Source organism: Glycine soja, chromosome 13, assembly GCF_004193775.1.
Source record: "Glycine soja cultivar W05 chromosome 13, ASM419377v2, whole genome shotgun sequence".
Lineage (NCBI taxonomy): Eukaryota > Viridiplantae > Streptophyta > Magnoliopsida > Fabales > Fabaceae > Glycine > Glycine soja.
Genome location: NC_041014.1, coordinates 25,137,564 through 25,164,082, shown reverse-complemented (window position 1 = coordinate 25,164,082; position 26,519 = coordinate 25,137,564). Strand labels below are relative to the sequence as shown.

The 26,519-nt window shown below is 31.5% G+C and overlaps 2 protein-coding genes across 2 annotated transcripts; both read right to left on the bottom strand.

The window, feature by feature from the left end:
- Nucleotides 1-1,727: 1,727 nt before the first annotated feature.
- On the bottom strand, nt 1,728-4,768 carry LOC114382559 (zinc finger protein JACKDAW-like). Its single transcript, XM_028342062.1, has 3 exons — nt 3,856-4,768; nt 3,344-3,740; nt 1,728-3,097 (listed from the first exon to the last, which is right to left on the bottom strand). The coding sequence occupies exons 1-3, from the start codon at nt 3,989-3,991 to the stop codon at nt 2,050-2,052; spliced, it is 1,581 nt and encodes a 526-aa protein (XP_028197863.1). The 5' UTR covers nt 3,992-4,768; the 3' UTR covers nt 1,728-2,049.
- Nucleotides 4,769-22,447: 17,679 nt separating this feature from the next.
- On the bottom strand, nt 22,448-26,231 carry LOC114380827 (syntaxin-71-like). Its single transcript, XM_028339894.1, has 10 exons — nt 26,112-26,231; nt 25,743-26,019; nt 25,473-25,598; nt 25,056-25,215; nt 24,848-24,933; nt 24,656-24,724; nt 24,215-24,259; nt 24,029-24,091; nt 23,855-23,931; nt 22,448-22,839 (listed from the first exon to the last, which is right to left on the bottom strand). The coding sequence occupies exons 2-10, from the start codon at nt 25,896-25,898 to the stop codon at nt 22,824-22,826; spliced, it is 798 nt and encodes a 265-aa protein (XP_028195695.1). The 5' UTR covers nt 25,899-26,019; nt 26,112-26,231; the 3' UTR covers nt 22,448-22,823.
- Between the last annotated feature and the right edge of the window lie 288 nt (nt 26,232-26,519).

Sequence of the window (26,519 nt, the reverse complement as noted above, 5' to 3'; positions counted from 1 at the left end):
GGTTTATGTTCTCGAAATATAGTATATTTTACTATAAAAATAAATGAGACATTAAAAATTGAAAAACAAATCAAAGAAACTAAATATTGACAAAAAAATTAACGATGGACTATAACTTGTTAAAAAAAATTGACTGACTAATAAAAATTGAAATCTAAATAAGATGAAAAACTAAAAATTTAATTAATTTTTTTAATTATAAAAATATAGGTATTTTTTACATATATTAATTGCTATTTTTTTTATAGTATCATTGTGAAATTTATTAATGTGATACTTATTTCTCATCCATGCAATTGAATATAATTATTGTCCTATATTAGCAATATAAAGTCTACTTATTTATTGATGAATGATATAATTTAAATTATAAGCACTATATTAATTTTTTTTAATTATCATCATGATATTAATACAAAATATCTATCATAATTTTGTTAATAATTAATTTTTGTAAAAAAATCTGACTAACCAACTAATAAAATATGGTTAACAATATTATTAGATAATCATTATTCAAATTCACTTAAATTATTTAATTTTATATATGTTGCTAAAATAAAACGTAAATGTGTAATATTATTAATTAAAATTAACAAATTTATACACTCACCAAGAATTGATAGTGTTCCCATTGATTTCCACCAGAGACAGACAAGAAAATTTATTACTCCGTTAGTCATGCCGGGCTGTATAATACGTAGCACATATTGTTCAGTAAAGCATGAAATTTTTTTGGTTTTACACCAAGATTGCATCGTTTCCGGACACAGATCCAAATTGGAAGCAGTCAAGGACCTACTTTACAGTTACTGTGCAGAGTGAGACCAGCAACCACGAACTGTCAAGCAATGAAATGTCAATCCACATGACCACATTCCATTTACATTGGGAGTCAATACAAGTTAATTTGACCACCACCCACTACCCAATACCCATTTTTCATTCATTCTAATTACTACTAGCACATAAAATATACTAGTAGTTTTTGCTAGTATTAGCCATAGCAACTTGCACCATGGGAAAATTCACTGTTTAACCCCAGCGTAGCTACTGAGTCTTCACTTTGTCATAGTTTATCTGCAGGGTCTACCAAAAAAGCTAGCCTGGCACCTAGATTCTCGCTACGTAACAAGTACTGTTCTGGCTGCACTTGTGATATCTACCAAAAGGTTGTGCATGAGCACGAGACTCCCCTCAATTATATTATTAGATATCAAATTAAGTTTTATTAACCAACGTGTGGTTGATATCGGTAGAATTATATGATTGGACTCAATTTTTAAATAACATCTTAAACTTAAGTCTTGTATATAAAAATAATAATTTACTGAGGTCTTCGATATAGATTAGTTAGCAAGAAAGTTATTAATCATTTGGCAATGTTAGAATAACTTATTAGCATTGCAACTAATAATAATATTACTAGCAATATCATTGGAACTCAATTGATAATATATGCTGAATTTATGAAAAATGATTTAAGTTTTAAGTGTATTCTAAGTTCTATTAAAAAATTACTATTATAATCATTTCAAACGGTGAAGTTTGTAAAAATACCTTAAGTATTACTATAAAGCCTATGATCCTACTTACGGTACCAACTCAAAAAATATTACTTGTAATATCTAAATTTTTATATTATATTATTTTGTAATTAACGATATATCCATGGTACACGAGTAACCGTAATTTGACGGTCAACAACAGTAGTACGCAACTAGTAGTTTTCAGCGATTCACTAAGAATTCCTTTCATTATTTTATGCCTCCCTTCATTTCTCTCAAGGAAAAGATCGAGAAGCAAAAAACGATAACATGGTTTAATAAAGACAGAAGAAAAAAACAACAATAACAATATTGGGAGAACATGCACGACTCGTGGTGTTCGATATTCTCTTTTCGTTCAACAAGTGTGGGTCCCCCACTCACAACATAATCATGATCGAGCAATCTCTCACAGTGGTACACTCCAACTCAGTCATTCTCCTTCCATCAAACCTTTGAAGTTTGAGGTTATCTTAGAAGCTCAGAAGCAAAACGAGTTCGTTCATTGGTTACTTGTGAATTGGCTCAACCCCATTGGTGAGCCCATGGAAGCAAACTTTGCAAGTTCTTGGGGAAGAAACTGAGGTCCACCACCACCTCCTCCTCCACCGCTGACACCAAGAAAATCCCTTGTCAAATTGTTCTCCACACCATTTGAATGAAGCTTCAACTTCACAGGCTCACTTTGCAACTGCGCATTGGTTTGCATCACAAGCTGGTCAAAACTGTTTGATGAATGCCTCAATGAGCTAAAGTCATTTGCATTTGCAGCAGCAGTAGAAGTGTTACTTGCCAGCATCATGGCTGCACCTCCGTTGTTGTTGTTGTTGTTGAGACTGGTAGTTTGTGAGGAAGGTGAGTTAATCACTCCAAAACTACCACTGAAAATAGAAGGGTTGGTGCTTCTGGTGGAACCCATTTGCGCTGCTTTCTGAAGAAGCGCAGTTGCTGACATGGGTGAAGCAGGCTTTGAATTCTTGTTTTGACCCTCAGAGTTATTATAAATAGAAGCCAAGTCCACTACAGTACTTCCACATGCTTCCCCTCTTTTCCCTAGTGAAAGATTTGCACTGCTCGAATTAGAACCCGCATGAACTCCTCCAAAATTAGACACCATCGATGAAGAACAACCCATCAAAGCATTAGCATGAGCCATTTGCACAATCTCAGGCAAACCTGATGATGACATGTAATTGGGTCCTGCATCGGAAGCACTATTGTTGTTGCTATTAATGTTATTATTATTACTATTCATCTGGTGATTCCCCTGGTTCAACCATAGCGACAAACTTGGCCTAATTTGTTGTTCCATTCCATTGAAATCCAAACGAAAACCATGTGAACCAAATTGTGGAATGCCAGAAACATTTTGAAGACTTTGTGCTCCAATTAGTCCATGTCCTCCCAAACCATGCTGCTGCGAGTTCATCACATTATTACCACCCTCTTCACTCTTGAAATTTAGATTTGTTGTTGTAACTGACGTGAGCCTAGCACTCTCTTCAGCCAATGCATCGCAGAATGCTCTATGAGTAATGAAGCTGTCTTTCCTGTTCAAGTGTTGAAAATCCAATGAAACCCCATTAATTACTTCATCTCATCCATATCATTCAAAATTAGTACTACATAAACTTAGGAAGCATTAAATTCGAAACTTAATGCCACGCACCAATGAAAAAACCTCGGACATGTTACATACATAACTACACTACTATATAATTAAAATTATTATAAGCATGCATTTATTTCATTTAGACACATTTACAACGGAAAGATACGTATATTAATTAGTTTACCTGGAGAAGAGGGTGCCACAGTCGCATTTGTATTCTCTAGTGCCACAGGTTTTGGTGTGGGCTTTCCAATCTGATTGGACTGCGTATTTCTTGGAGCACTTTTCACACTTCCACTTCTTCTCACCGTGCTTTCTGCTGAAGTGCTTTTTGATGCCAGTGAGGTCGCCGAGTGCTCTTGCAGGGTCGTGGTGGACGCAGGTTTGTTCGGGGCAGATATAAACCTTCTTCCTTACCTCTTTGTTGGACCTTTGCCTTAGCTTCCACGGAAGGTTGTGACCCCTTCGGTGAAGCTGAAGGTTCTGGTCTCTCTGGAACCCTTTGTTGCATATTTCGCATATAAATCGGTTCGTTGCCATGAGGGTCTTCGGGGAGAGAGCAATGACCTCTGCATCTGGATCTGTTATATGAAATTTTTTGAGAAAAATAAGTGAAATAACAGCATAAGAGTCTAGTATATGGTGTTACTTGAAGTGATTTGATTAGTGAATGAAGATGAAGATAATGATGATGACCTGGTGTTCCCGGAAGGTTTCTCTTCTTCTTGGGAGGAGGATTAGGTTTAGGGTTAGGGTTTGTGTTTTGCTTATCTTGAGTGAAGCCTCCGATGGAAGTGGATAGGGAAAAGGGGTCACCGGGCATCATTTGCATATTAGAAAAAAAAAAGGGGGGGAAAGTGGAGATTTAGGCTACTATATTGGAAAGGGTATATGGCTAAGCAGTGAGAGCAGAAGAAAACAGCGAAGTTTCAAAAGGTTTCAGACAGTACAAGAAGGAAGAAAACAATGGTTTTGGAGTAGCAAAAGCCAAGAAGCGAACATAAATTCTTTTGGAGGGTACCCAAATTCTTTAAAGAGAGTGGATGGCTTTATATATATCGTTCTGCCAAAAGACAAGAAAAAGCCATAAAACGAAAAACTTGAATCGAACCAAAAATATTTAAAGCCTGAAAAAGAAACTATATACTAATGCAAAAGGCATGAGCTTCCAACTGGTGGTGATCTGGTTTCTCGTTTGTTTGATTTCATTTCTTTGAAGATAAAACCAAAAGCCCGTATAAACCATATAAGATGGTTGTAGTTGTAGATAACACTTCACCTTCTATTTTATCTCTCTCTCTCTCTTGCTGTCTTTGGTCTTGAGACTAGTCTCTTTCTCATCTTATTTACTTGTATCCTCAAAGACGGTGAGCCATATGGTTAGATGGGCCACCACACTCTCTCTCTCTCTCTTTCACAGTCACAAACACAGACACACAAAACAGACACAAACCACACGCACAATCGTGGGATAGTGTGTCTTGTGTTTTGAGGGAGGTTTTCTTTTGCCTTTTTGCCTAGTAAACCATAAATTTGAATATGGATTGAAGAAGTAGGAGTAGGAGGAGGTTGTGTTTTTGTAGAGCCAGCACACATATATTTGAGCACAAACTCCAATTGTTTGCTTTAAAAGCCGAAAATATTTTTTTGAAAAGGCATTCCAAGTAAGTACTATTAGCTTTTCGTTGAAGTGAATATAAAAATACTATATATTCTGAGATGAAAATCTCGAGAGGTAAATAGTACAACTACAACCACTACTAGTAGCACTAGACTAATAGATATAGTTGGGAGGGTTTGTGTGTGTTGACTGCTTGTGTTGTTGTGCATGCAGTAGATATAGGAAATCAAGGTTAAAATAAATAAATAAAAAAAAATGACGCTGGCTGCCCCGGTTCTTGAGAACGAGCGAGAAAAGTGGTTTACCTTTTTTAGAGGCTTTATCAGGTTTTGAATGATTAAGCCATAATTACAGCGCTGAAGACCACCCTTTTTTTAGCATGCGAGCGATTTAGTCCATCAGATCAGAGTTCAGGGTCAGAGAGAGGCATTCACATTCACGTACATAGACAACACGGACCCTGATGAGCATGGTTTTGCGGGTCGATTTTGATTAATTTTGATTAAATTTATGATTTAATTTAATTAAATTGGTTAAGTTTAGTTAAGTTCTGTTTTTATAATATATATTTTTTAAATCTAACTCATTAAGAGTCTATTTGAGTTAAAATTAACGAGTTATTTATTTAAATTTGATATTTTTATAACTACTATTTTATATCATGATTCATTAAAATATTCAATTTAATTAACACAATATTATTATATGTCTAAAAGTAATAAAGTAAAATTGATCCATTTAATACTATCATTATAATATTCTAGAATAAACTAATTAAAATAAAATAATTTTTTAACGAGATTTACTATAATAATTTGAAACATAATTATTTATTACAAATTAATTTCTTACAATAAATTTTACTGCAACTAGATTTGTTTAAACAAATAAATAAAATATGATCTATTAATATTATAAACATGAGAGAAAAAATAAATATAAAAGAAAGGTGTAACGAATAACAACGTACCTAAAAGTAATACCTTAAGAAGTTGTAGTACTAATAGTTTCAACACTTGTCGTTCTATCACTTGTAGTTTTCAATATTAACACTATTTAAAATCAAATCAAATAACTCTAAAAATTTTGATTGATTTTGATTGATTAGATTTGGTTTTGATCGGATTTATAAATCTAAATCCTGATTCAATCCGTATATGAATGATTTTGATTGGTTCATATCGGTTTTGACCCAAATATATAAATAACTCAACCCAAATTATTTGGATCGATTTGAATCAATTCAAATTCTCAGGTGATCCATAATCCTAAACACTCTTACTTATCAGATTACATATAGATAAATATTATTAAGAAATATGATTATGTTTAGAGTGTCTTTCAATCATAGTTCATATAAATAAATAGTATTTTGACTTTTATGATTAGTAGGATCTAAAATCCTGAGTTAATGGAAGCAAAGAAGTTTACTTGTTGTAAATGTTATGGATGAGTCAGAAATTATGAAAAAAACATAAAAATTCAAAATATTTAAATGTAACTTATTAAATTTAAGAATGCTTTTGTAAACCCTAAATTATGTATAAGTCCATCAATATTTATGATAATTATTTTAGTAATTATATTAATAATAATTTATAATTAAGTACTAGTATATATATATACATAACTATTTTATACCGTTAAACTTGTATGGTTAATGTTGTTGAACCATACATGTATAATGATTTGAGAGAGCATATGGTAAATTTTAGAGAGATGAAATTGATATGTGGGGTCCAGTATATAATATAGTGGGGCAGTGAGGGAGGGTTCTCTTTTCCCAATGCAAGGTGATAGGACCGTCCGTGATACCTCTGCCTCTGTCAGGCTTCACGGTGTGGGGCCCAGAGATAGGACCATGGGGGACCCTTGAAGCACCGTCCAATTCCAAAAAGTGCATTATGTTTCATGAGAAGAAAGAAGGGCTGATGGCTAACTAAGACTAGACTAGTAGATGTTGTTGTTGGTGTTGTAGTTGACGTAGGTATATTTGTACGTGTATACGCCTACATATTTACGTTGGAATGCCACGACCACGAAACATGTCTGGGAATCTGATCCTATTGTTTGGTCATCACCACGACGATGTTACCTCATAAAGCTTTTTAGGTTTGTTGCTCGCAGCAATATATCCTTTGATGTGATCGCCAAAGTTTGGTGAGATCGATGAGATGAACTCTCTCTGTTATTTCTTTTCTTTTCTTCATTTCAAAAGCTGTTAGAGTTGTTTCTTTCACAATAAATCATGTTCTACTGTGAACAAATGTGAACTGTTGGGTGTATTGTAGAGAAAAGGACCCCAAGGGAAACTCGCCCAAGAATTAGTGAATTGCTGCTTTAGGAATGGATAAAGATTTAATACCTAATAAAAATGTTAATTATAGAAGAAGGATAGTAACAATTACTAACAAGCTAGTCCAATATAATTAGATTTAGATTTTTTAAATATGTACGTTGTTGATCATGATTTAATTTTTTATAAAAACATTTGTTGAAATAAATAAAACACTCCTCAATAATTACTATACTTCAAAGGTCTTCATTTATCAACTAAATGATTAATGCACTAAAAGAGCTAAACCATTCCACTCCAGTTTTAAAGAAATTTGCCTATTGACTAATAAAGTTTATCAGTGAGTTACTAATTAAATTCAAAATTTTAAAAACTATATATATGGTACATGTAAGCAACATGTTCTAGTACAGGATATCGATCATATGTTTTACAATAATAATAATAATTTGAGTTTCTAATGTTCCATTAAATAAATTTGAAATTTATCCATTTCTTTTTGTTATTATTATTTTTTCTTGTCAAACTTTGAGCCAATTGTTGAATACAACATTATTTTTTCATAAGCTAAAAGAATTTATTAATGACTTGTAACCAATCTAGCACAGTGTCCCAAAGATTAGTAGTAACATGAGATATAACCATCTAATTAATATGTATATGCACGAATCGGTATTTTGACTAACTAATAATAATGGAACATCCTGATCAAATATACTTAATAATTATGGCTTAAAGAATATAATTATATTGGGATACAAAGAAAAAATTGCACAAGTAATATTCCTAACCAAACGCGAACTTAAGGACTGATCTGAGGATTACTTGTGTGACAAAGACACCTCACCTTACAGTCTCACAACAATAATTAATGAGATAATTACTTAATGATGACCGAGCCAAGATAATCATTTAAATATCTCTTTCTTTTGTTGGATAAAATTCTTATAATTGATCCAACTCAAAATAAATAGATACCCTATTTCTAATTACACTATATCTAACAATTATTACACCTTCAACTTTTTTGGGGGGGAAAAAAGGGAAAATCATTTTGGAATTAATCTATCGTACCATGCATTACAAGCACATGCAGACACAGTAGCACAATCCCTCTATTTATTATATTCTTTTTTCTATTTTAGATGAACAATAACTATTTAAGGAAGCCAATAATCTGCAGGTTATATGTGTAATATTAGACCAGTTCCTGCTATATACCATATGTAGTCCACGTGATTATTAAAGATTACTGAGCTAGCTTTGAAAATTATGTATATATATTCCGATTCCTCGTCATAACTCCTTGTGTCTATTTCCAACAACCCTACATGTCTCGTGTGGGAACAAATATTGCCATCACAAGTAACAATATTAGCCTTTTTTATTTCCACCTCAACTAAACCACAACCACTAAGGTTAATATGAGGGATTAATTACTATTCCATATAGAGGGCACCGACTGTCACAGAGAGGATGCTAATTTTCTTCTGTAAATGGTTGTTTAGAGACTATGCACACGCATCATAATGGTCCATGTAAGCATAGACTATTTGACTTTCACTTCAAAAGGGTTAGATGAGGGAGAGGGTGAAACTTTACGTCTTCTATATGTATTTAATTATGCACTTACTAGGAGGACCATCCTACGTTATTGATACTCCTTTTTGAATCCATGAGCATATTGGAAGAATAAGATCACATATTTAGGTCTAGCCTGTTAAAAGCATAGTGCTTAGATTGGCAAAATCTCTTTGGGGCAATGATATTCAACAGCCAGCGTTATTTGGATTTCTAAGCTCTTACCTCATTTGGTCTTAGCATTTAAATATGGTGGTTAATAGTGTAGAAACAGATGGGGCACTCCAATTGCGTCTCCTCCATCCACAATTTCTTTTTGTGTGCACATCACTAGTAACTAATTCCTTAATTAACATATTTGTTAATAAAAAAAATTCCCATGCAAATATATAGCCAGAAAACAAATCCTATTTAACTTATTCAAGATACTTTGGTTATCTACTATTATTGAAGCTGTCACTAGTTTTCATTCCAAACTTAATTAGAATAATATATTATGTATGTTAATAAGAAAGACTAGCTTTTACAATTTCAACTTCGTGTATTAAAGATTTACAAAGTGATTCAGATTGCATCATGAGATTTGAGGCCTGGGCTAGCTAGCTAGTGGAACTGGTAAGGAACAGAATTAGGTGAAGACTATCAATCAAACCGATAATTAGTAATGAATTAGATAGATTAATTAGAGAATAGACTATAGTAGAAGGTGTGGGGGCCAAGGTTTTGACAATATTGTATTCAGGAACTGAATGAGAGCAGGATCGGCGCCCAGGGGTTACATCTTTTGATTTTTCACATTATAATTATATTGATGGGAAGAAAGGAAATATATATAATAATTGAATTATACTAATAATTTGGGGGGAAACGTAATGTGTTGTGTTATAAAAATATCAGACAACTCAACTGCTTTTGGCTTCTTGCATTCGGAGCTTCCCTTCCAATCAATATTTTTTGTTTCCTCATATCCTCATTTCGGTATCCTATGATCAATTCCTCTCAGTACCCACGTTGACAGACATGCAAAGCCCCATGCGATAATTAATAATTTAATAATAATAATTAGAAAATATACATTAGAGAGACACAGTGAATTTTTTACTCATTTAGAATAACCATGCATGATGAAAAAAAATATATAATGTCTGATCTTTTTTTTTTATCGGTAAATGTCATTCTATTAGTTTTGTTAGAAATCTTAATGAGAGATATCGATATTTAGATCCACAATCTATTTTCTTCCTTTACCTTAAATCCTTTTTTTAGTCACTACCCTAACCTTATAACTCCTCTTGTTGATCTTATGTCTAATTTATATATTTATGTTCATGTGGTTGTGTTTTTTAACAATTTAATTTGTTTATTTTATGAATTAACAAGATCTCAAATTTGATTTGCAGGTAGGGCAGGGTAAAGGAATGAAACTCACAGGTATTATATAAAATTACATATATTATGTCCATTCAGATAACGACATCCCTCACATACATCCATTCCATGGATTCCCCGTCTTCCCCGCAAGTGTATAGAGAGATCGAAGGCCCCATCATTCTTGCTAGCTTATAAAGTATAATTTCTTTCGGTTTATACTTGGTCTTCGATCGCTTGCAAATTTTAAACAGCTATCCTGAAAGTTCATTTCCAAATTATACTATTATGATTAATTTATTATCCATAAACGCGTTTAGTGCTAGATTTTTCAAAGACCCTAATTATTCGGTCTATTTCTTATGATAATTGTTTGCTAGAAATCCTTATATATAGAAAAATGTATATATGGATAAACAAAAATTTAATATATTCACAATTGGAGATCTACTTTCTTGTGTGGACATAATGAAATATTTCAAAGCCAAATTCTTTTTTATATATGGAGAATTTTTCTTCATTTGATACCAAAGCCATCATAAATTAATCACATTTTACTATTTTAGTATGGTATATGTTACTGTTAGTACTTCAATTTGTTAGCAAAACAGCGTAACACAAAGTTGTAAGTATATTTAGCTAAAATTTTGTTAACTTAAACCACTAATTAAATAGTAGACAGAGAACTTCAATACTTAAGAGTGGGAATGCTCAAGGGAGAACCTCTTTTGACTTGTGAAGAGAAGAAATATAAGATTTATAAATATGGCGATTGCTTCAACGTGTAAAAGTGGAATAAAACCATTTCGTCTCCTTCAAGGTTAAGCATAAATGGATTAAAGATGGGATACTCAAGATGTGACAAAACCAGATTACCCAGAAACTCATTCATATTTATAAATAGTAGACCACCTGGACCCATGCGATGTACGAATTGTTTAATTTTTTTCTTTGATTTATTGGAGGTTTTAAGTATTATAAACAAAAAGAGATATGATAGCTAGGGAGGAAGAAAATATTTTAAACACCTTCAAAGAGATAATAGTTTTTTTTTTTTTTGAATGTTCATGAATACTCATCATATCATAAGACACCTAGAGAGAGAGAAAAAAAGAATAGAATATATGAACCAATGAAATAATCCTAAAAACCAAAAGAATATATGTTAATTTTAAATTTGAAACAAACATAGATACTTAATAATGCATAAAACTAAAGTATTATGCTTTAAAAAATCCAGAGGTATAATTTTAGAGTTGATGTTTAGGTTATTATAAAAAAATTCAGTATGGTTCAAGTATTTTTTTGTAATAAATACATTTTTAAGAAGTGGTTAGATCAATTTATCGAAAGTAAAATTCCCTCATATATTTTATTTTAAACCTTGATAAACAATAGATAGGAAACAAGTCATAAGCAGTATAAAAAAAAGTAAAATTGTAAGACTGATTTAATTTTATCAATTTGTTTTCATATGTTTTAGAGAGTATAATTCTATTTCTTTAAGTATGAAAACAAATAAAATATTAAAATTAATGTTAGGAATTCTATTTTTATATGCTCCATTACCACAAATTCAAAGTTTTATCTCCTCTGAAAACTGCAAAAAGTAATGTGTAAAAAAATGAAAACAATAGACAAAAAGTAAGTTATAGATAGTATCAAAAAAATAAAAATGTGAAACTAATTTTATTTTATCAATTCGATGACATACTTTTTTTAGAGAGTATAATTCTAATTCTCAAAATATGAGAACAAATAAAACATTGAAACTAATGTTAGAAATTCATGAACCATGAATCAAATGAAGAAACAGTAAATAAAATATTTAAAAAAAATAAATATAACTAAACATTAACACAAAGAAACATGTGACTATCAAAAACAAAGGGGTGGACAAAAAAAAATTAGAACCATATATAAATAGATAGAAAGAAGGAGAAACACAATGAAGAGGCTATGGGTTATTAGTTATAACTTACATTTAAGGAATTATTGGGTGGAAATCAGAAGGTTAGAAGTTAGTATTAATAAATAATATTTAAGGAGTTACAATTTTTATATGGTAGTCTAAGTTTAAGTAACTAACGGTAGGCTAACAATGAAGAGGCTAGGAGTTACAAATTTAATATTGTAGGTCACAACTACCAAATATCTTAAATGTATAAGTGGATTTTTATATATTAAGATAAGATAGTGGCTGTGAATGGTAATTATTCGAAAGTTTAATTTCTTAATACATAATGTTAGTTACATAATATACTGAAGTACTGTTGTTGATAGTTGAGTTTTTTTCGTTTGTTGAATATAGTTGAGTTTATCATAATAAATGTTATCATGAAACTGTACAACTTGTATTCATTACAATATTTTACTACTTAATTTAGGGAAGCATATATAAAACTCTCAGTAGATCAATTTATCATACAAAATTTATATCAACAAGAGTAAGTTTAATGACTAATTAATGTTTTTATGTTGGTATATATATAGTATGATTTTTTTTTTGTAGTGATTATACAGTTACAAGGGCGATTTTTTACTTTGGTGTTTATATTTTGTTGTTTTTTCTTTTAAAAAAATTACGCCTTTAAGTAATTATAAATAAATATTAAAAAAAACCTTCACAGAACTTCATTAGGGCCCGGTTTTTTCCCTTTTATATAATCCAAGGCATTGGCATCATGGTGAGCAATGGCAGGAAAATATTTTTGTCTTCCTTTTCTGTTACAGGATAAATAGAGCTAGTCTTTCAAATATAAAACTTTAAAGAGCCATAATTTTATTAACTTGCACTCTTCCTCTATATACGTAAGTAATAGAATGTGAAGTAACAAAGAAATTTTATATCAAAATAGCAATAAGAAAAAAATAAGTGAAAATATTTACAGGTAAAAAAATTATTTAAAAAGTAATCTTAACGGTTTGTTTACGGGTGTTAATTGAATGACTAGGATAAGTTTTGAGTTAAATTATAGTTAATGGATAAAAAATCCATTATTTAATTCATTTATGACCCATTAATTAAATTAAAAAATATTTAAAGAAATTTAACTCTTCCATATGATCTATTCAATTAAAACCATTTATAACTTATTGGTTTTTTTTTCATTGAATCTATAACTCATATATATGTTACATTTTGAAATCTATTTTCAATAATTATAACATTATTGTTGGTGAATCATGTAATGACGGAAAACAGAAAGATGAAGAAATGGACTTTCATAGCAATAGAAAGAAGAACCACTAAATCAATTTTTAATAATTTAATAATTAATCTAATATGTTGAAGGGAAGAAAGATGAACCATTATCCTCCGTCCATTAATCACAAAATTTAATCCATTTAGTTCATTTATTTATGTTTTTAAAAATATATAAATGAATTTGATTAAATTTAAATATTTTATCACTTATAATTTATATATCCCTCCAAGTTTCTTTGGTTCTGCCACGGCTGGGTCTAGATCTATGTTAGATCAAACTGATATAGATCTAGTAACTTTTGCACCTATACTTATCAAATGCTATTTTAATAGAAACTTTTTCAATAATTTCTTCCTAATAAAGGTGACATCAAACTAAGTTGATAAATACCAACGTATTGTTTCCTTTAAAAGAAGGGAGAAGGAAAGGAATTTTAACCAAGGGAAACGGGTACCTTGCTTTGAGATTCACAAGAGAAAGCGTTTGAAAATAAAGAAAATAATTTAATTAAAATATATTGAATCGTATATTATATATAATAAAATTGCTAATTTTAATTACTTCTAAAGTACTTATATATAATATATTTTTAATTACTTGACTGTAAACAAAATTTTACATTAGTATATCAAAACTTAAACTTAATAAAACAAATTTAATTTATTACTATATATTTAAGATGATCAAATAGAACTATATACTAAAATTTTAAACCAAACATGAAAATTTATAAAATCTTATCGTTTTAACCGCCACTATTTTACTCAAATTAAACCAATAATATCTTTGAAAGTTTCCAATTTACATGTGTTAATTCTTTTTCTTCTACTTTCAATATACCTAACAACATTTTGCAGATAGATAGTTTTTACCAACCTTTCACAACAGTTTTCAGCATAATAATTAAGAATATAAATCTACCAGTTGAGAGAGCAAGGACATTAAAGCATGCTTTCTTTGAAATCTGACCACTTCAACTGTTTTGCTAGCTTCATCATAATTCATCGAGACTGAATGTTTTGAATTAGCTTTTACTTTTTTCGGCTGTGCACATTTTGACTCTGATTTTTGTATAGGACGAAACAAAACATTGTTCATTGGTAAAATCGAAGCATCTTTTTTCGCAAAAACTTTTTTTTTTCTTTCCAAAATTGAACCCAGCAGCAAATCACTGTCTAATCTCTTTTTCATCACTAGTTTGTTGCATAAGTTTATTTTCATGTATGCAGCGCAAAGTGCGGAACCATGGCATAACAGTCCAAAAACTAGCACTATTCAAATATCAATCTAATATAACTGGGAATAAGTACTATATAGGCCATGAACAAAAGCATATATTATAAAAGCTGCATGCTGATTCAGCTAGCTCCGAATCAATTAAAAATTAAAAAGGGGTGCGGGGTGTGAATCTCCAAACACAAACACATGATCTCGTGTGTGTTTATGTGTTTGTAAGTTTTTTTTTTTTTTTTAATTATTAGACATTTATTCCAGAACCAAACATATAGGAGTATGTGGAATCTTCACCAACCGTTCCCATTCAAAGAATGACTGTTAGTACGTGTTCCCTTTGCTGCACCCTCTTCTCACTTGATTGTCCATACAATAGGCTTGGTCCGATTATACATATGTTTTCACAAACTTGTACTAATCTTTAAGTTATTGAATGAATATTCTGAATTTCTTGATTTTTTTTCACTTGCTTTTCAGTTTAATTAGTATATATAATTACTATATATTATGAGCTTATTTTTTGATATAATAAGTTATCATCTATATGAAATTTAATATACATGCTGATTATGATTCAGTTGACAATATGCGTTAAACTTATGAATTAAGACTTAAGTTCAATTTGAGACAAAAAAATTTAAATATGATAATATTTTAAACAAAGGATTAATCTCATTACTTACCAAAAGGCTTGTGGAATACCTAAGGCCGAGACCTGATGATCTAACCGAAAGGTCAAAATCCTTGAATATGATTATTAAAAAGAAAAAGGTATAGTTTGATATATTGTTAATTAAAAGCGCTTGATTAATCAATAAGGACTAGTTCAACTAACAAAATCTAATAGTGTCGAGGCAGAAATCTTGTGTTTGATTCCTGCATAATAATTATTCATGGTTAGACTTAGATTATAAATATGAAAGTATTACATTTTACAATAATATTGAATTTGATAAGAAGATTATGTTTAGATGTTTAAATTGGATAGGACATCAAAGAAGGAAAAAAAACCTGCTCTCAACGTAGACTGATCTATTGGGGCCTCCCATATTCCTTATTTGCTTTGTGTGTGGGCGATGGCCCCTCTAGCCAGTCCTAATTTGTCTCAGTTTGAGTGTTTTTGCATTGCTATTGTTTTTTATATCGACCCACGTAAGAGGATAAGATATGTATCAATTCATGCCTCACCGTGAGTGTTTTAGTTGTGTTCTAGAAGTATAAAATTGGTCTTTTCTTTTGTTTGACCTCTGTTTCTATTGGTGAATGGTGATGTCAAATCATTTTCTATCTTATAAATTAAAGTAATGGGTTAAAATAATAGTATATCATGTAATCAGATATACGTTAATTAATCGAATCAATTTCTAAAAAGTCGCGTTTTAAGCATACTAAAACATTCAACCTGCCAAGAAAAACCGGTTCCATCATAAGATATAATTCCGTGTGGCTCCACTTACAAAAGTATAAAACCATTTTGATAGAAAATTAATTGAGATGAATTTCAATGTGTTCACATTTGAACGAAAATTTGAACTTCAGGCCTGTTCTACGCATGAAATGACTTGAAAGCTAAACGCATGTCAAAATCATAGACGAATTTCAATCTGTCATGACCATGGTATACGTATACACAACACCAAACAAGTTGCGTAATTTGTTGGTATTTGTATAATTATTTCATTTATTTGTTTCCAAGACAAATTTAAAATTTGGCCTCGAATTAGACACCATTAAAGTATATATATACAAGACAAAGCCTCGGTTTGAACTTATATGATGCTCTAAGAGCCAAAGGAAAACAAATTGGATTTACTTATTTATTTTCAATTGGAATGTTTTTAAATACTCTAATTGAAAATGCTATGACAATTATTGTAAACTTTTTGTATCTGTATCTATCTTTGATTCTTATGATAAAAATACACACCCTCCAACGATGTACTAGAAGTGTTTGCAAAATATTGTTGTAATTCTAGATTAATCTCATTATCCATCACTCTGAGTATTGACATTAATAATATGATATTTTGAAAGGAAAAAAAAGGATGCAAAGAACTGTGGGAAGTGGGGCTTGTTCATGGACCAATGATTCACTGATTGAAATGTAGAGGCACATAGTTGTAAGGCAGTAATGTCAAAACAGCCTGTCCATTAAGGGGATAAAGAAAATTGATTATTGAGCTTATTAGTTCCAAGAAGAAGAGACCAAATAACAGAATCAAGTTGGTCTTATTATGTCTCTTCATCTTGCATTCATGCATGTTCTGCTTCTTGGAGTTTTGTGCAATGGGACTATGGTATTGGTATGGTAGGAATAACGCCAAATACAAGCTTCTCTAGACATGCTTCTCCCATGCCCATCTTTCTTTTCAAATCAAATCGCTCGATTATTTGTTTTCTTTATCTGAATTTCCATGTTGGTAAAATATGGCGAAGTATATGTACATATATAACTAAAGTTTTATGTTTTGAGGTATGCTCAAAGTAATTTCTCAGTTGATTAATTAGTTAGCATTCCACGTTGGTAGACACTGCAGAAATACTTGAAAAATGGGGAAAGTAGAGAAGTACTACATCTTTTTATATAGTTTTGACCTACTTCAATGCAAATAGACAGTGTCAACCAATAAAAAATTATTGTTGATATGGTTTTTAAGTTAATTATTATGAAAAATAATAAATTTATTATGTATAATAATTTGTGATTAGATAATAATATAGAATTATTTTACTTGCGTATCCTGTGTTCTCATTATTATGTAATGTCATATAATACAGGGAATGTTTTAGGCTCTTTTCAAATTATTAATCATATATACATATACTCATATATAGACTGTAAAGATGATAACCAGAATGTGATGCACTCTGGCCAAGAACTAGTAACCCGGTTTTCAATAATTAAAGGTTCACATCGGGACCAAAAATAGAATATAATCAACATGGTGGGATCCAGTATAATTCTGTTTCAAGCTTCATAAATATGTTCACAATATTTGTCTTACTTTGCGGATGACAATAACTAAAAATTTGACCTTGTAATTTGTCTAATAAAAGAAAAAAGAGGAGAAATTTGGGGAAAACAAACACTTAATTCAGTTTAAGTTTAAGCCAACTTGGACTTTATTTAGGTTAGTACACACACATAATAATGAATATTGCTGTAAGGTCTTCTATTGTTGGAATAGGTGGATTTGGTCACAAAAGAACCTGGATTAGGAAAAACTCCTAAAGAGTTCAGATGTTAAAGGTCCAATCACTTCAATTGTTGAAATTCATGCATGCATTAAAAGACAATTGCAAGTAACCCATGTACAATATTCAACATTTTAATTGAACATGATTCATTGTCAGACAAAAGCTAAACTGCTTTACCCCATTATTTGTGTCTTCATATCCACTTTAAAACATTTTTTTTAACCAGCTACTAAACAAAAGTGAATTTATGAAAACAGTACCACCTAATTTTTTTACACAATCCATGGGGCACAAACTTATTAAACAAGCACATGAATTTGCTTGGTACTGAATCCAAAATAGATGCATTTAAAAGAGTACACCATAGCTACTTACTTTTCTTCTATGAAAGTGAAAACTAAGATTGCATATCAGAGTGATAAGCTACCAATATTGTGCATCCCATAATTAGAAGAAACTTCAGGCATTGCCCTTCACTTTAATGAAATGCTGTATAGAAAAGTTGAACTAGGCTCATCATGCACATTTATAATCTTATCTTAGTACTGGTTGATAATAGGTATACAAATTTCTGCAATTAGTTACGTTACAAAATAAATCAGGAGCTGTTATTTTCTTTTGGTGAAAATCACCATAGGGCGATTGAGATTCGAAAAATTCAAATTTTTAGCATTACTTCCAAGGACCTTCTGCAACAGTTTCTCACACGTTGCTCCGTAGTTTAGTAATTCGTTAATGATTTTATTCCCCTGGTTGTAATAATTTTCTCATATTAAAATCAAGTACCTGATTACAAAAAATTCGTCAAAAGATGTTTCTTCGTCAAAAGTTGGTTCGGTTTTTTGATTATTTTTTCTTTAATCATATTTGATTTGAACCAATCCAATAAAATTCGACCTCCATTGGTTCAGGTATCAAGTTTATGTTCATCTACATTTTACTAATATTTTATTATAATACTGGACCTAATAGACCTGAACTAAATCAATATGTTGTTAATTTGTTTTACTTGGTTTTTGAATTTGACGAAATTTTTTGTCAAAAGTGAACAGAACAGACTGAATAATCTTTATTCATTTAATTTTTATTCTCTTTTGAAACAAAAACAAATTTATTAGTTTTTATTCCGACCAATGTTAATGGTTAGTGTGTTAGTCAGAGAGATTTGAAACCAGGTTACCCCAATCCCTTCTCCTTTCAATAAGTTAACCTTATACTTTCTAAATAAACTGACAAAGTAACCACCACTCCTCACCTCACTGTACTAAGAAATCTAGCTTAATTAGTTGAACTAATTGTAGCATGAATTGCTGTAAATTTTGTGATACCATATTTCAATTCCTACATATAAAAAAGATGGGACAAATGGGTATTTCTTGTATCTTTTCCTCAAACGTGCCTAATACAATATAATCTGTCTAATTTTATATTACCTGACAATTACCTGGTTTTAAGATTACAAATATTTTGAAGGATAATATCCACAACCCTGGGTTCCTCCATAGGCATTATAACTCTTTATTGCATGGAAAGAGGTTCCAATCTAGAAATCCAACTTTCTCCTGGATTAAGATTTCACCCCTCTGATGTGGAGCTAATTCATTGTTCACCATCTGAGAAACAAAGTGACTTCGTGTCCCCTTCCTACTGCATTCATTGCACAAATACATCCTTACAATTATGATAGTCTGTGTTGACAATTGCATATATGTTAAGATTTAGAGTTGAAGGAAAATTACTAATGGAATGCTAGCTTTCCATTTGACATTGTTTGGGGAGAATGAATGCTGTGTCTATATTGGAATGCTGCAGGGACAAAGTGTTGGACTCAAGAGTCACGAAGGCTCTTGTATTGAGACAGAATACATACATATTACTCCCTCCTTTCTAATTATAAAATCTTTTTTAGAAATTTATTTATCTCTTTTTATAATTTTTTTTAATTTCTATATGCATTAATTATTTTTTTCCTAAGTATTTTTATTTAATTATTTTTTCTTTAAACATTAATGAGAAATAATTAAGTGGATAGAAAGATAAAAAAAATGATAATTTTAAAATAATAATATAATTAATAGAAAGATTTAATGTGATTAATTAAATTAATTACTTTTCTTAAGGACATAAATTAATTGAAAGATTCTTATTTATAACAAGGAGGAGTAGTTATACTACTAAATAATATATATATATATATGATACAACCTCAATAGCTTAATGATAGCTTAGCCTTTACAAAATATACATATTAGTTTTATGGGAATCAGTACATGCATGTGTATGTGCGTATAGTAGAACCTACAGAGCTTCACGTGTTTATAGTAAAAGGTACACGAAGTTACATGTCACCGCTACGTTTATACAACCTCATACCCATTTTCCATGTATTACTTGATCTTGATTGGTTATGTCATGCCGAAACTTTTGGTCTAAAAATTTTCGTGTCAGGTAGTGTCATTACATTTAATTAAGACAGGCGACTTATACAACATCTTCAGGAATGTGTTTCAAAGCTAGGCCTGCACATTCTTATTTGAATTTCAAATTGGAGAATAATAGAATATCATAATTGAGCTGTGGATTTGCCTCAATAAACATAATACTATACTACTGCTATCTAGTATGGTATTTTATTATACGTGTAAGATTAGGGAGTAGTATCCTTGTTGAGGGGAGCATAAATCAAAACAATGTTTTGGAACTTGAACTTGCTTCAGTCCCTGCCGTACGTGGTCAAAAAGCTTGTAAGTTGTAACTAAGATGCATGGTAGTTTTAACTATCAAGCTAGGAATATTTATGAATTACTAAAAGGAATTTTCAAAGTTTTACTATTAAATTGTCTTTGTGTATATAGGAGTACTACAAGTTTATCGGGAATATCAGTAATAGTATATCACAACATAGAAGCCTACAAACCTCAATTGACATACAGGAAACTGATGAAAGACGAGACACGCATTAGGCAGTTCCACAACCACTAGTTTTATCAATATTTTTATAACCGGACAAGACGGGTCATTAAACTACTCAAAGCATCGGTTCAAAGTTCAATAATTTAACTGACTAAACCATGATTAAATTAGTATTAATAAAATATTGTTTATAATTAAATAATATATAAAATAACATTAAAAAATCATAACTATTTATGAGTGAAATTAAAATAATTTTATAAATTGTTAATATTCAAAGTACATACAAAAGTTCAAATCAAATATATTATAATGCTTAAGTGTAAGTTTCAATAATACGCATCAACATTTAATAATAACAAGTTTACCTTTAAAGTAAAAAAGAATATGGCATTTTAGATTGATAAAAAAGAAAATGGCATTTTTGATTGAACAATGAAAATCAAAATGATATTGTATTTTTTATTAATTCATCGTGAATCGATATTTGACCAGTTTTTACTAAGTTTTAACCAATTTTTCTTTCAACAGGTTCTATAAACCAATGGCCGAACCAGTTCATCAATTTTCTGGTCTAACCGGCCAATTTGGTCTAGTTTTCAAAACAATGAATTTTTAATAAGTCAGGAACCATTTTACTCACCCTAGCTAGGAGGTTAACCAGTAAATTGACTCATCTTGGACCCTAGGGGAAAGCCCAACATTCACACCTTTTACAATTCAAGAGGCTTTAAAGTAAAGGGTGTTGCTAGGTGCACCCAGCATTTTATTAAAATATCAAAACTGTCCCTATACTTTTTTCGCATTTGTGATGGGTGTGTGTGAGGATGGTCCGTAAATCGTACGGATCAAGTTGATCCGTAAGGTTGATACGGATCAACTTGATCCGTAAGCCTTTTACAGAACAATACGGATCAAGTTGATCTGTAAAAAGCTTACGGATCAACTTGATCCATAAGGCTTCTACGGATCAAATTAATCCGTAAAAAGTTTACGGATCAAGTTGATCCGTAAGACTTTTACGGATCAACTTAAATGGTTTACGGATCAAGGATATTTTCGTCATTTCATCTTAAGTGCTGGGTGCACCAGCAATAATGCTGGGTGCACCTAGCAACACCCTAAAGTAAAGCAGAGACCAAGTACTGTCGTTTCGATTTGGGCTACACCAAACTCTTGTGTTCGGAAACACATGGGGGCCCAAACTTATAAAAGAAAGTATTATTCACTGATTGTTGTTTTTTTTTAAAACAAAACATCCTATACCTTTTAGTGTGAAACTAATTTCTTCCCAAATATCAACTTAATCCTAATCACAAGATACTTTCACTGGGTTTTAAATCCCACCCCACTACTTACATTGCCTTTTTGCCCTCCCAAGAGGTGCTTTTAGGGAAGTAGGTTTAATCATAGCGTCACTACATCCACAATATGATTAACCAAATGAACCACAATTCCATTACAGATAATGGGATTTGTACATCGCATTTTCACCAAAAACAAAATTTCGTTGACGCATCTAAACTCTGAGAAACACATGATGTGACATGTAATCATATAACATAATTAAAGGAACGAAGGAATTCATCACAAATCACGAGATGTTTAAAAAAACAGATTTGCAAGTCAAGAAACAAAAAATTAAAGGAACGAAGGAATTCATCACAAATCACGAGATGTTTAAAACTAAAAAAACAGATTTGCAAGTCAAGAAACAAAAAATAATTAGCCGAATAAGAATTTCTTTCAATTATTAAGCGGGTCCCCATACTTCTTTTATGGTCATGTTTGTAGCTAGCTAACTCCAGCTAGAATTACTAATTTCAATCAAAGCATCATTCCCAATTCATCGGCATCAATTTATAATACTACAAGAGAAAAAGGGTTATGCATGCATTAATAGTGTAAAAAGTTTTACAGAATCATCTAATCACAACCCAGTGCAAAAAGTTTTACAAAATCATCTAATCACAACCCAACATGTATAGACTGTCACGACATTGACATTAAACTCATTATAATATACACCAAAACAACAAGTGTATAAAATACACAGCAACTATTTAACATACTAATGGTATCTGACATGACTGCATACACAGGAATGCTTATAAAGCACAAGGGCACGCCTCTCAATTCGCAGGAAATTTTCACAACGGTAGAGATAAAAAAAATAAAATCAGACGATATTCTCAAAATACAAGTAAAGGCAAACCATTCGAACATCCATCAGCCTTTGTACATATCATTTCTTTAGTACGCTGCAAAATGAGCACGGTAAGTCAGAAAGGTATCTCAAGAAACCGATAAAGTATACAAGTTTAGTAAACAAACACCACCCTAAAACACATGCTGATGCTATGATATATTAAAAATCAAATCCATGCAACGTCATCAGGAAGTGGCAAGAAGCTACTCTCTTCAGTTAATGAGCAAATGGATAAAAAATATTTTAAAAAAAATTAGATAGGGCATAATTTATTTCAACATCATTGCAATGATTGCACTAGAAATTTGGTTGATACGGTAGTTTTTTATATATTTCAAAGAAAAACATATTTAGGAACAGGGACGGAAATTACAAGCACAATCCCCCAATCCTAACAAATCATTATAATAATCCCATTATCTGTAAGCGTATCATTTCAAATTTCCTAGAAATTCATTTGGCTACAGTAGTTTGCAAATGACCATTTAAGGCAAGCGTTTATGTTTTAGTACAAGATAATTATATTCTGGTCTAATTTCAAATGAATGCCTTAATCACACTTCACCTAAACTTTCCCTAATTATATCAGATTTCAGCAGTTCAGTGTTAGTGAAGGATATTCTAATTACTGTAAAGAGGCAATAAAGGATACGCTAACATGAATCACGAAGAAAATAAATGATGGGATTACATGTCAGAAACCAAGCAAAGGCATATGAGACATGGGCAAGACAGGGAACAAAACAAGATTATGTTCTGAAGCAAAGGCTACATATACATACTAGGAAATGAGACAAATGCTTTACTAACAACCCACAAGCCCAATTTCAGACTTAAAATGCAGCTTAAAGTTACCATACGAAATATAAGTTTAAATCTTTGATCCAAGGGAAAAAAATAAAAATGTACCTCAAATTTCCCACACAAGAGTAGATACACCAAAATTTCCAGTAATCAAATCAACAAGCAAGTTGAGCAGAAATATATAGAATACATAGATTGAAATTCATGAGCAGAAGAGAAATGCTGAGTGTTTTCAAGTTCATGAAAAGAGATAGGAGCCTTACTTGTATAAGTAGGCAGCAATTCCCAAAATTATAATCAACAAAACAATATCAATACAGAAGTTTCGACTGGATCGAAGCTGGATGAAAAAAATCATATAAGATTCAGCAAGAAATCTATCAGATAAAACTTTAAATTGATGGAAATGTATACAGACAGAATTGTAGTCAGCTAACCTGGTTCACAGTGTCTTTAAGTCTAACATTTGTATTCTTAAGGTCAGAGGATGCCTTGTCCACCTGTAAAGATGACAAACAATTGTGTCATACTAATTTCAACTTCATAATTCAAAAGCCAATATTTCAACATTTTTATTTAGGGTACACTGGTGCAGGCAGAAATTGATAGTTTTCAGTTCTCACCTTAGTGTCAATCTCATCCATAAGTGGAACTTGTCTATCCAGTTCCTGTATTCAACACATAAATAATGAACTTAAAAAGGATTAAAACACACGCACGCACACACAAGGGAAGATAAAAACAAGGTTAAATTAAAAATTTGGTTCTTACACCTGACATCATTTTTTCATTTTAGTCCCTATCTTGATCACTGGCACTACATAAAAAAAAATTAAAAACTACATTGGGTCCCTAAACTTGACAATTGACACATTGTTTAGTTTTTGTTCCTATAGGGGAAAAAAATGCAATATAACTTTAATATATGGTACAGTCTAGGGACTAAGCTGTAAACAATTTTTCATGCAGGGACCAAAATGTTGAGTTTTTACATTAAGGGACTAAAACAATCTCGGATATAGGGATTAAATTTATACTCCAACTAAAAAAATAAAGCAACTGACCTCATTCATATCATGTGCCATATTTTTCAATGTATCCAATCCTTCAGCAATCACATCCAATCCTTGGTCCTAAAAAATTACGTGTAGTTAGATTTGAAAGTTGAACCATTCCTGGAGTGACATCCAATAATCAGCATAAACCTAAGCTAAAAGATAACAGCAAACCACTGACAACTGCTTTAAGTTACATGCCTGTTTCATTCTACGCATTTCATATTCCTGCCTAAATTGACTTGATTGTTCACTTTGTTGGAAGTATTCATCATCAAATCGCCCATCTATATTTGAGATGATTCAGTGATTCACATACATGAACAGAGTCAGACAATTAAAAGGCCTCTCACTTTCACAGATGAAATGCGATAGTTGCATCAGCCTGAGACATGGATAACTTGATTACCTGAATCAAACTTAATTTCAGGACGGGAGGCAGAAGCTGCCCAGCCTCCAGTTTGTTTTGGCACAGGAGGAGCCCCATCTGGGATTGCTTGGATTCTATCTGGCAATGCAAGAACCAAATCATTACGGGCAGCAAACTCTTGTGACGAAAGCCCTTTTACCTGTGGATACATTGAATCATTCATTAATTTTGAAACTGCACATTCTATGAAGTTACAATGGTGAAGTTGGATTTATTTCTCTACTCTTTCTCATTGTTCAAAATTTATAACAGAACTCTTCAATTCGATTAAATAAATTATCTTAGCTCCCAACAATTACTCTATGTTACATCCGAAAAGCTCCAGCTACATGATTGATGAGAATTCACAAATAAAACACCTCACAAATTCAATTAATCATAACAATGAACTAAAACCTTTTTCACAGCCAATCTCTGCAACTTGGGAACCTCCTCCAGCAACCGAGCCTTAGTACGACGAATCTCCGCGTTGATCGCAACAGCAGATGCCTTACCTTTCTCCTTAGAAGCACTTTCTGCTTTCTACACAAAAGTTCAAAATAATTAATCAAAAATTTTCCCTCCATATACCATAAGAGTCATGGAATACCCTAATTCCGTGATTTTTAAGAGAAGTTGACCAATTAGGGCACAAATTGAGTTATGCAGAATTCTGCGGGGGCGTACCTGAAGCAAGGCCACGATGTCGGCGTCGACGGAGGCGTATAGTCTGGCAAAGGCATCGTCGCCGGAGACATTGGCATCGCGGTGCTTTTCGACGTCGTATTTGTCGTACTTCTTGCAAATGGAATCGACTCGGGTTAGAATGTCGATGACGCTCATACTGTTGCCGTTTGGGAATCAGATTCCGATCTCTGTCTCGATGAAGACTATGGCGGAGTTCGATCTGCTTGATTCAGTTGGCGCAGAACTCAGAAAGGATTTCAAAGGGGAAAGTTAACAGCTGTATCAAGTATCAAGAGAACAATGAACATGAAACAATTTTTTTATAAAAAATAAAAAATTCTTTTGAATTTGGTAGAACTAGAAACTTACCTTTGACTCTCAAGTGTGTGGGAAAATTGATCCAATCGGTCTTCAATTTACCGTGTTTGCTATGGTTAAAATTGACTAAACCCGACGTTAGCACTTAGCAGTTTACCAGTACCAGTGGCCAGTGGCTCTGGGTCACTTTAATTTTTCGATTTTTTAAATTTAGAGAAAAATATGTCTTTAATTTCTACATTTCAAGAAATCTTGTTTTTAGTTCTGTAATTTTATATCGTCTAATTTAGTTTTTATATTTTGAAAAATATATACGTGGTCAACAACCGTTGAAGAAGAATAGTTAAACTTTTAAATAGTTGGAAAATAGAAGAAGAAAAATATTTATTGTGACCAAGACTATAACTTTAAAATCGCAAATTATGACAAATTTTTAGTGTAATTTGATAGCTAATTTGT

What these genes read in the sequence shown, in the direction of transcription:
- LOC114382559 (XM_028342062.1), bottom strand. Translation starts at nt 3,991, where the DNA reads ATGCAAATGATGCCCGGTGACCCCTTTTCCCTATCCACTTCCATCGGA. An exon ending in AAACCTTCCGGGAACACCAG is followed by an intron (nt 3,741 to 3,855) that starts GTCATCATCATT and finishes TTCATATAACAG; the next exon opens with ATCCAGATGCAGAGGTCATT. An exon ending in TGTGGCACCCTCTTCTCCAG is followed by an intron (nt 3,098 to 3,343) that starts GTAAACTAATTA and finishes ACACTTGAACAG; the next exon opens with GAAAGACAGCTTCATTACTC.
- LOC114380827 (XM_028339894.1), bottom strand. Translation starts at nt 25,898, where the DNA reads ATGAGCGTCATCGACATTCTAACCCGAGTCGATTCCATTTGCAAGAAG. An exon ending in TGAAATTAAGTTTGATTCAG is followed by an intron (nt 24,934 to 25,055) that starts GTAATCAAGTTA and finishes TCTCAAATATAG; the next exon opens with ATGGGCGATTTGATGATGAA. An exon ending in TTAAAGACACTGTGAACCAG is followed by an intron (nt 23,932 to 24,028) that starts GTTAGCTGACTA and finishes TTTTTCATCCAG; the next exon opens with CTTCGATCCAGTCGAAACTT.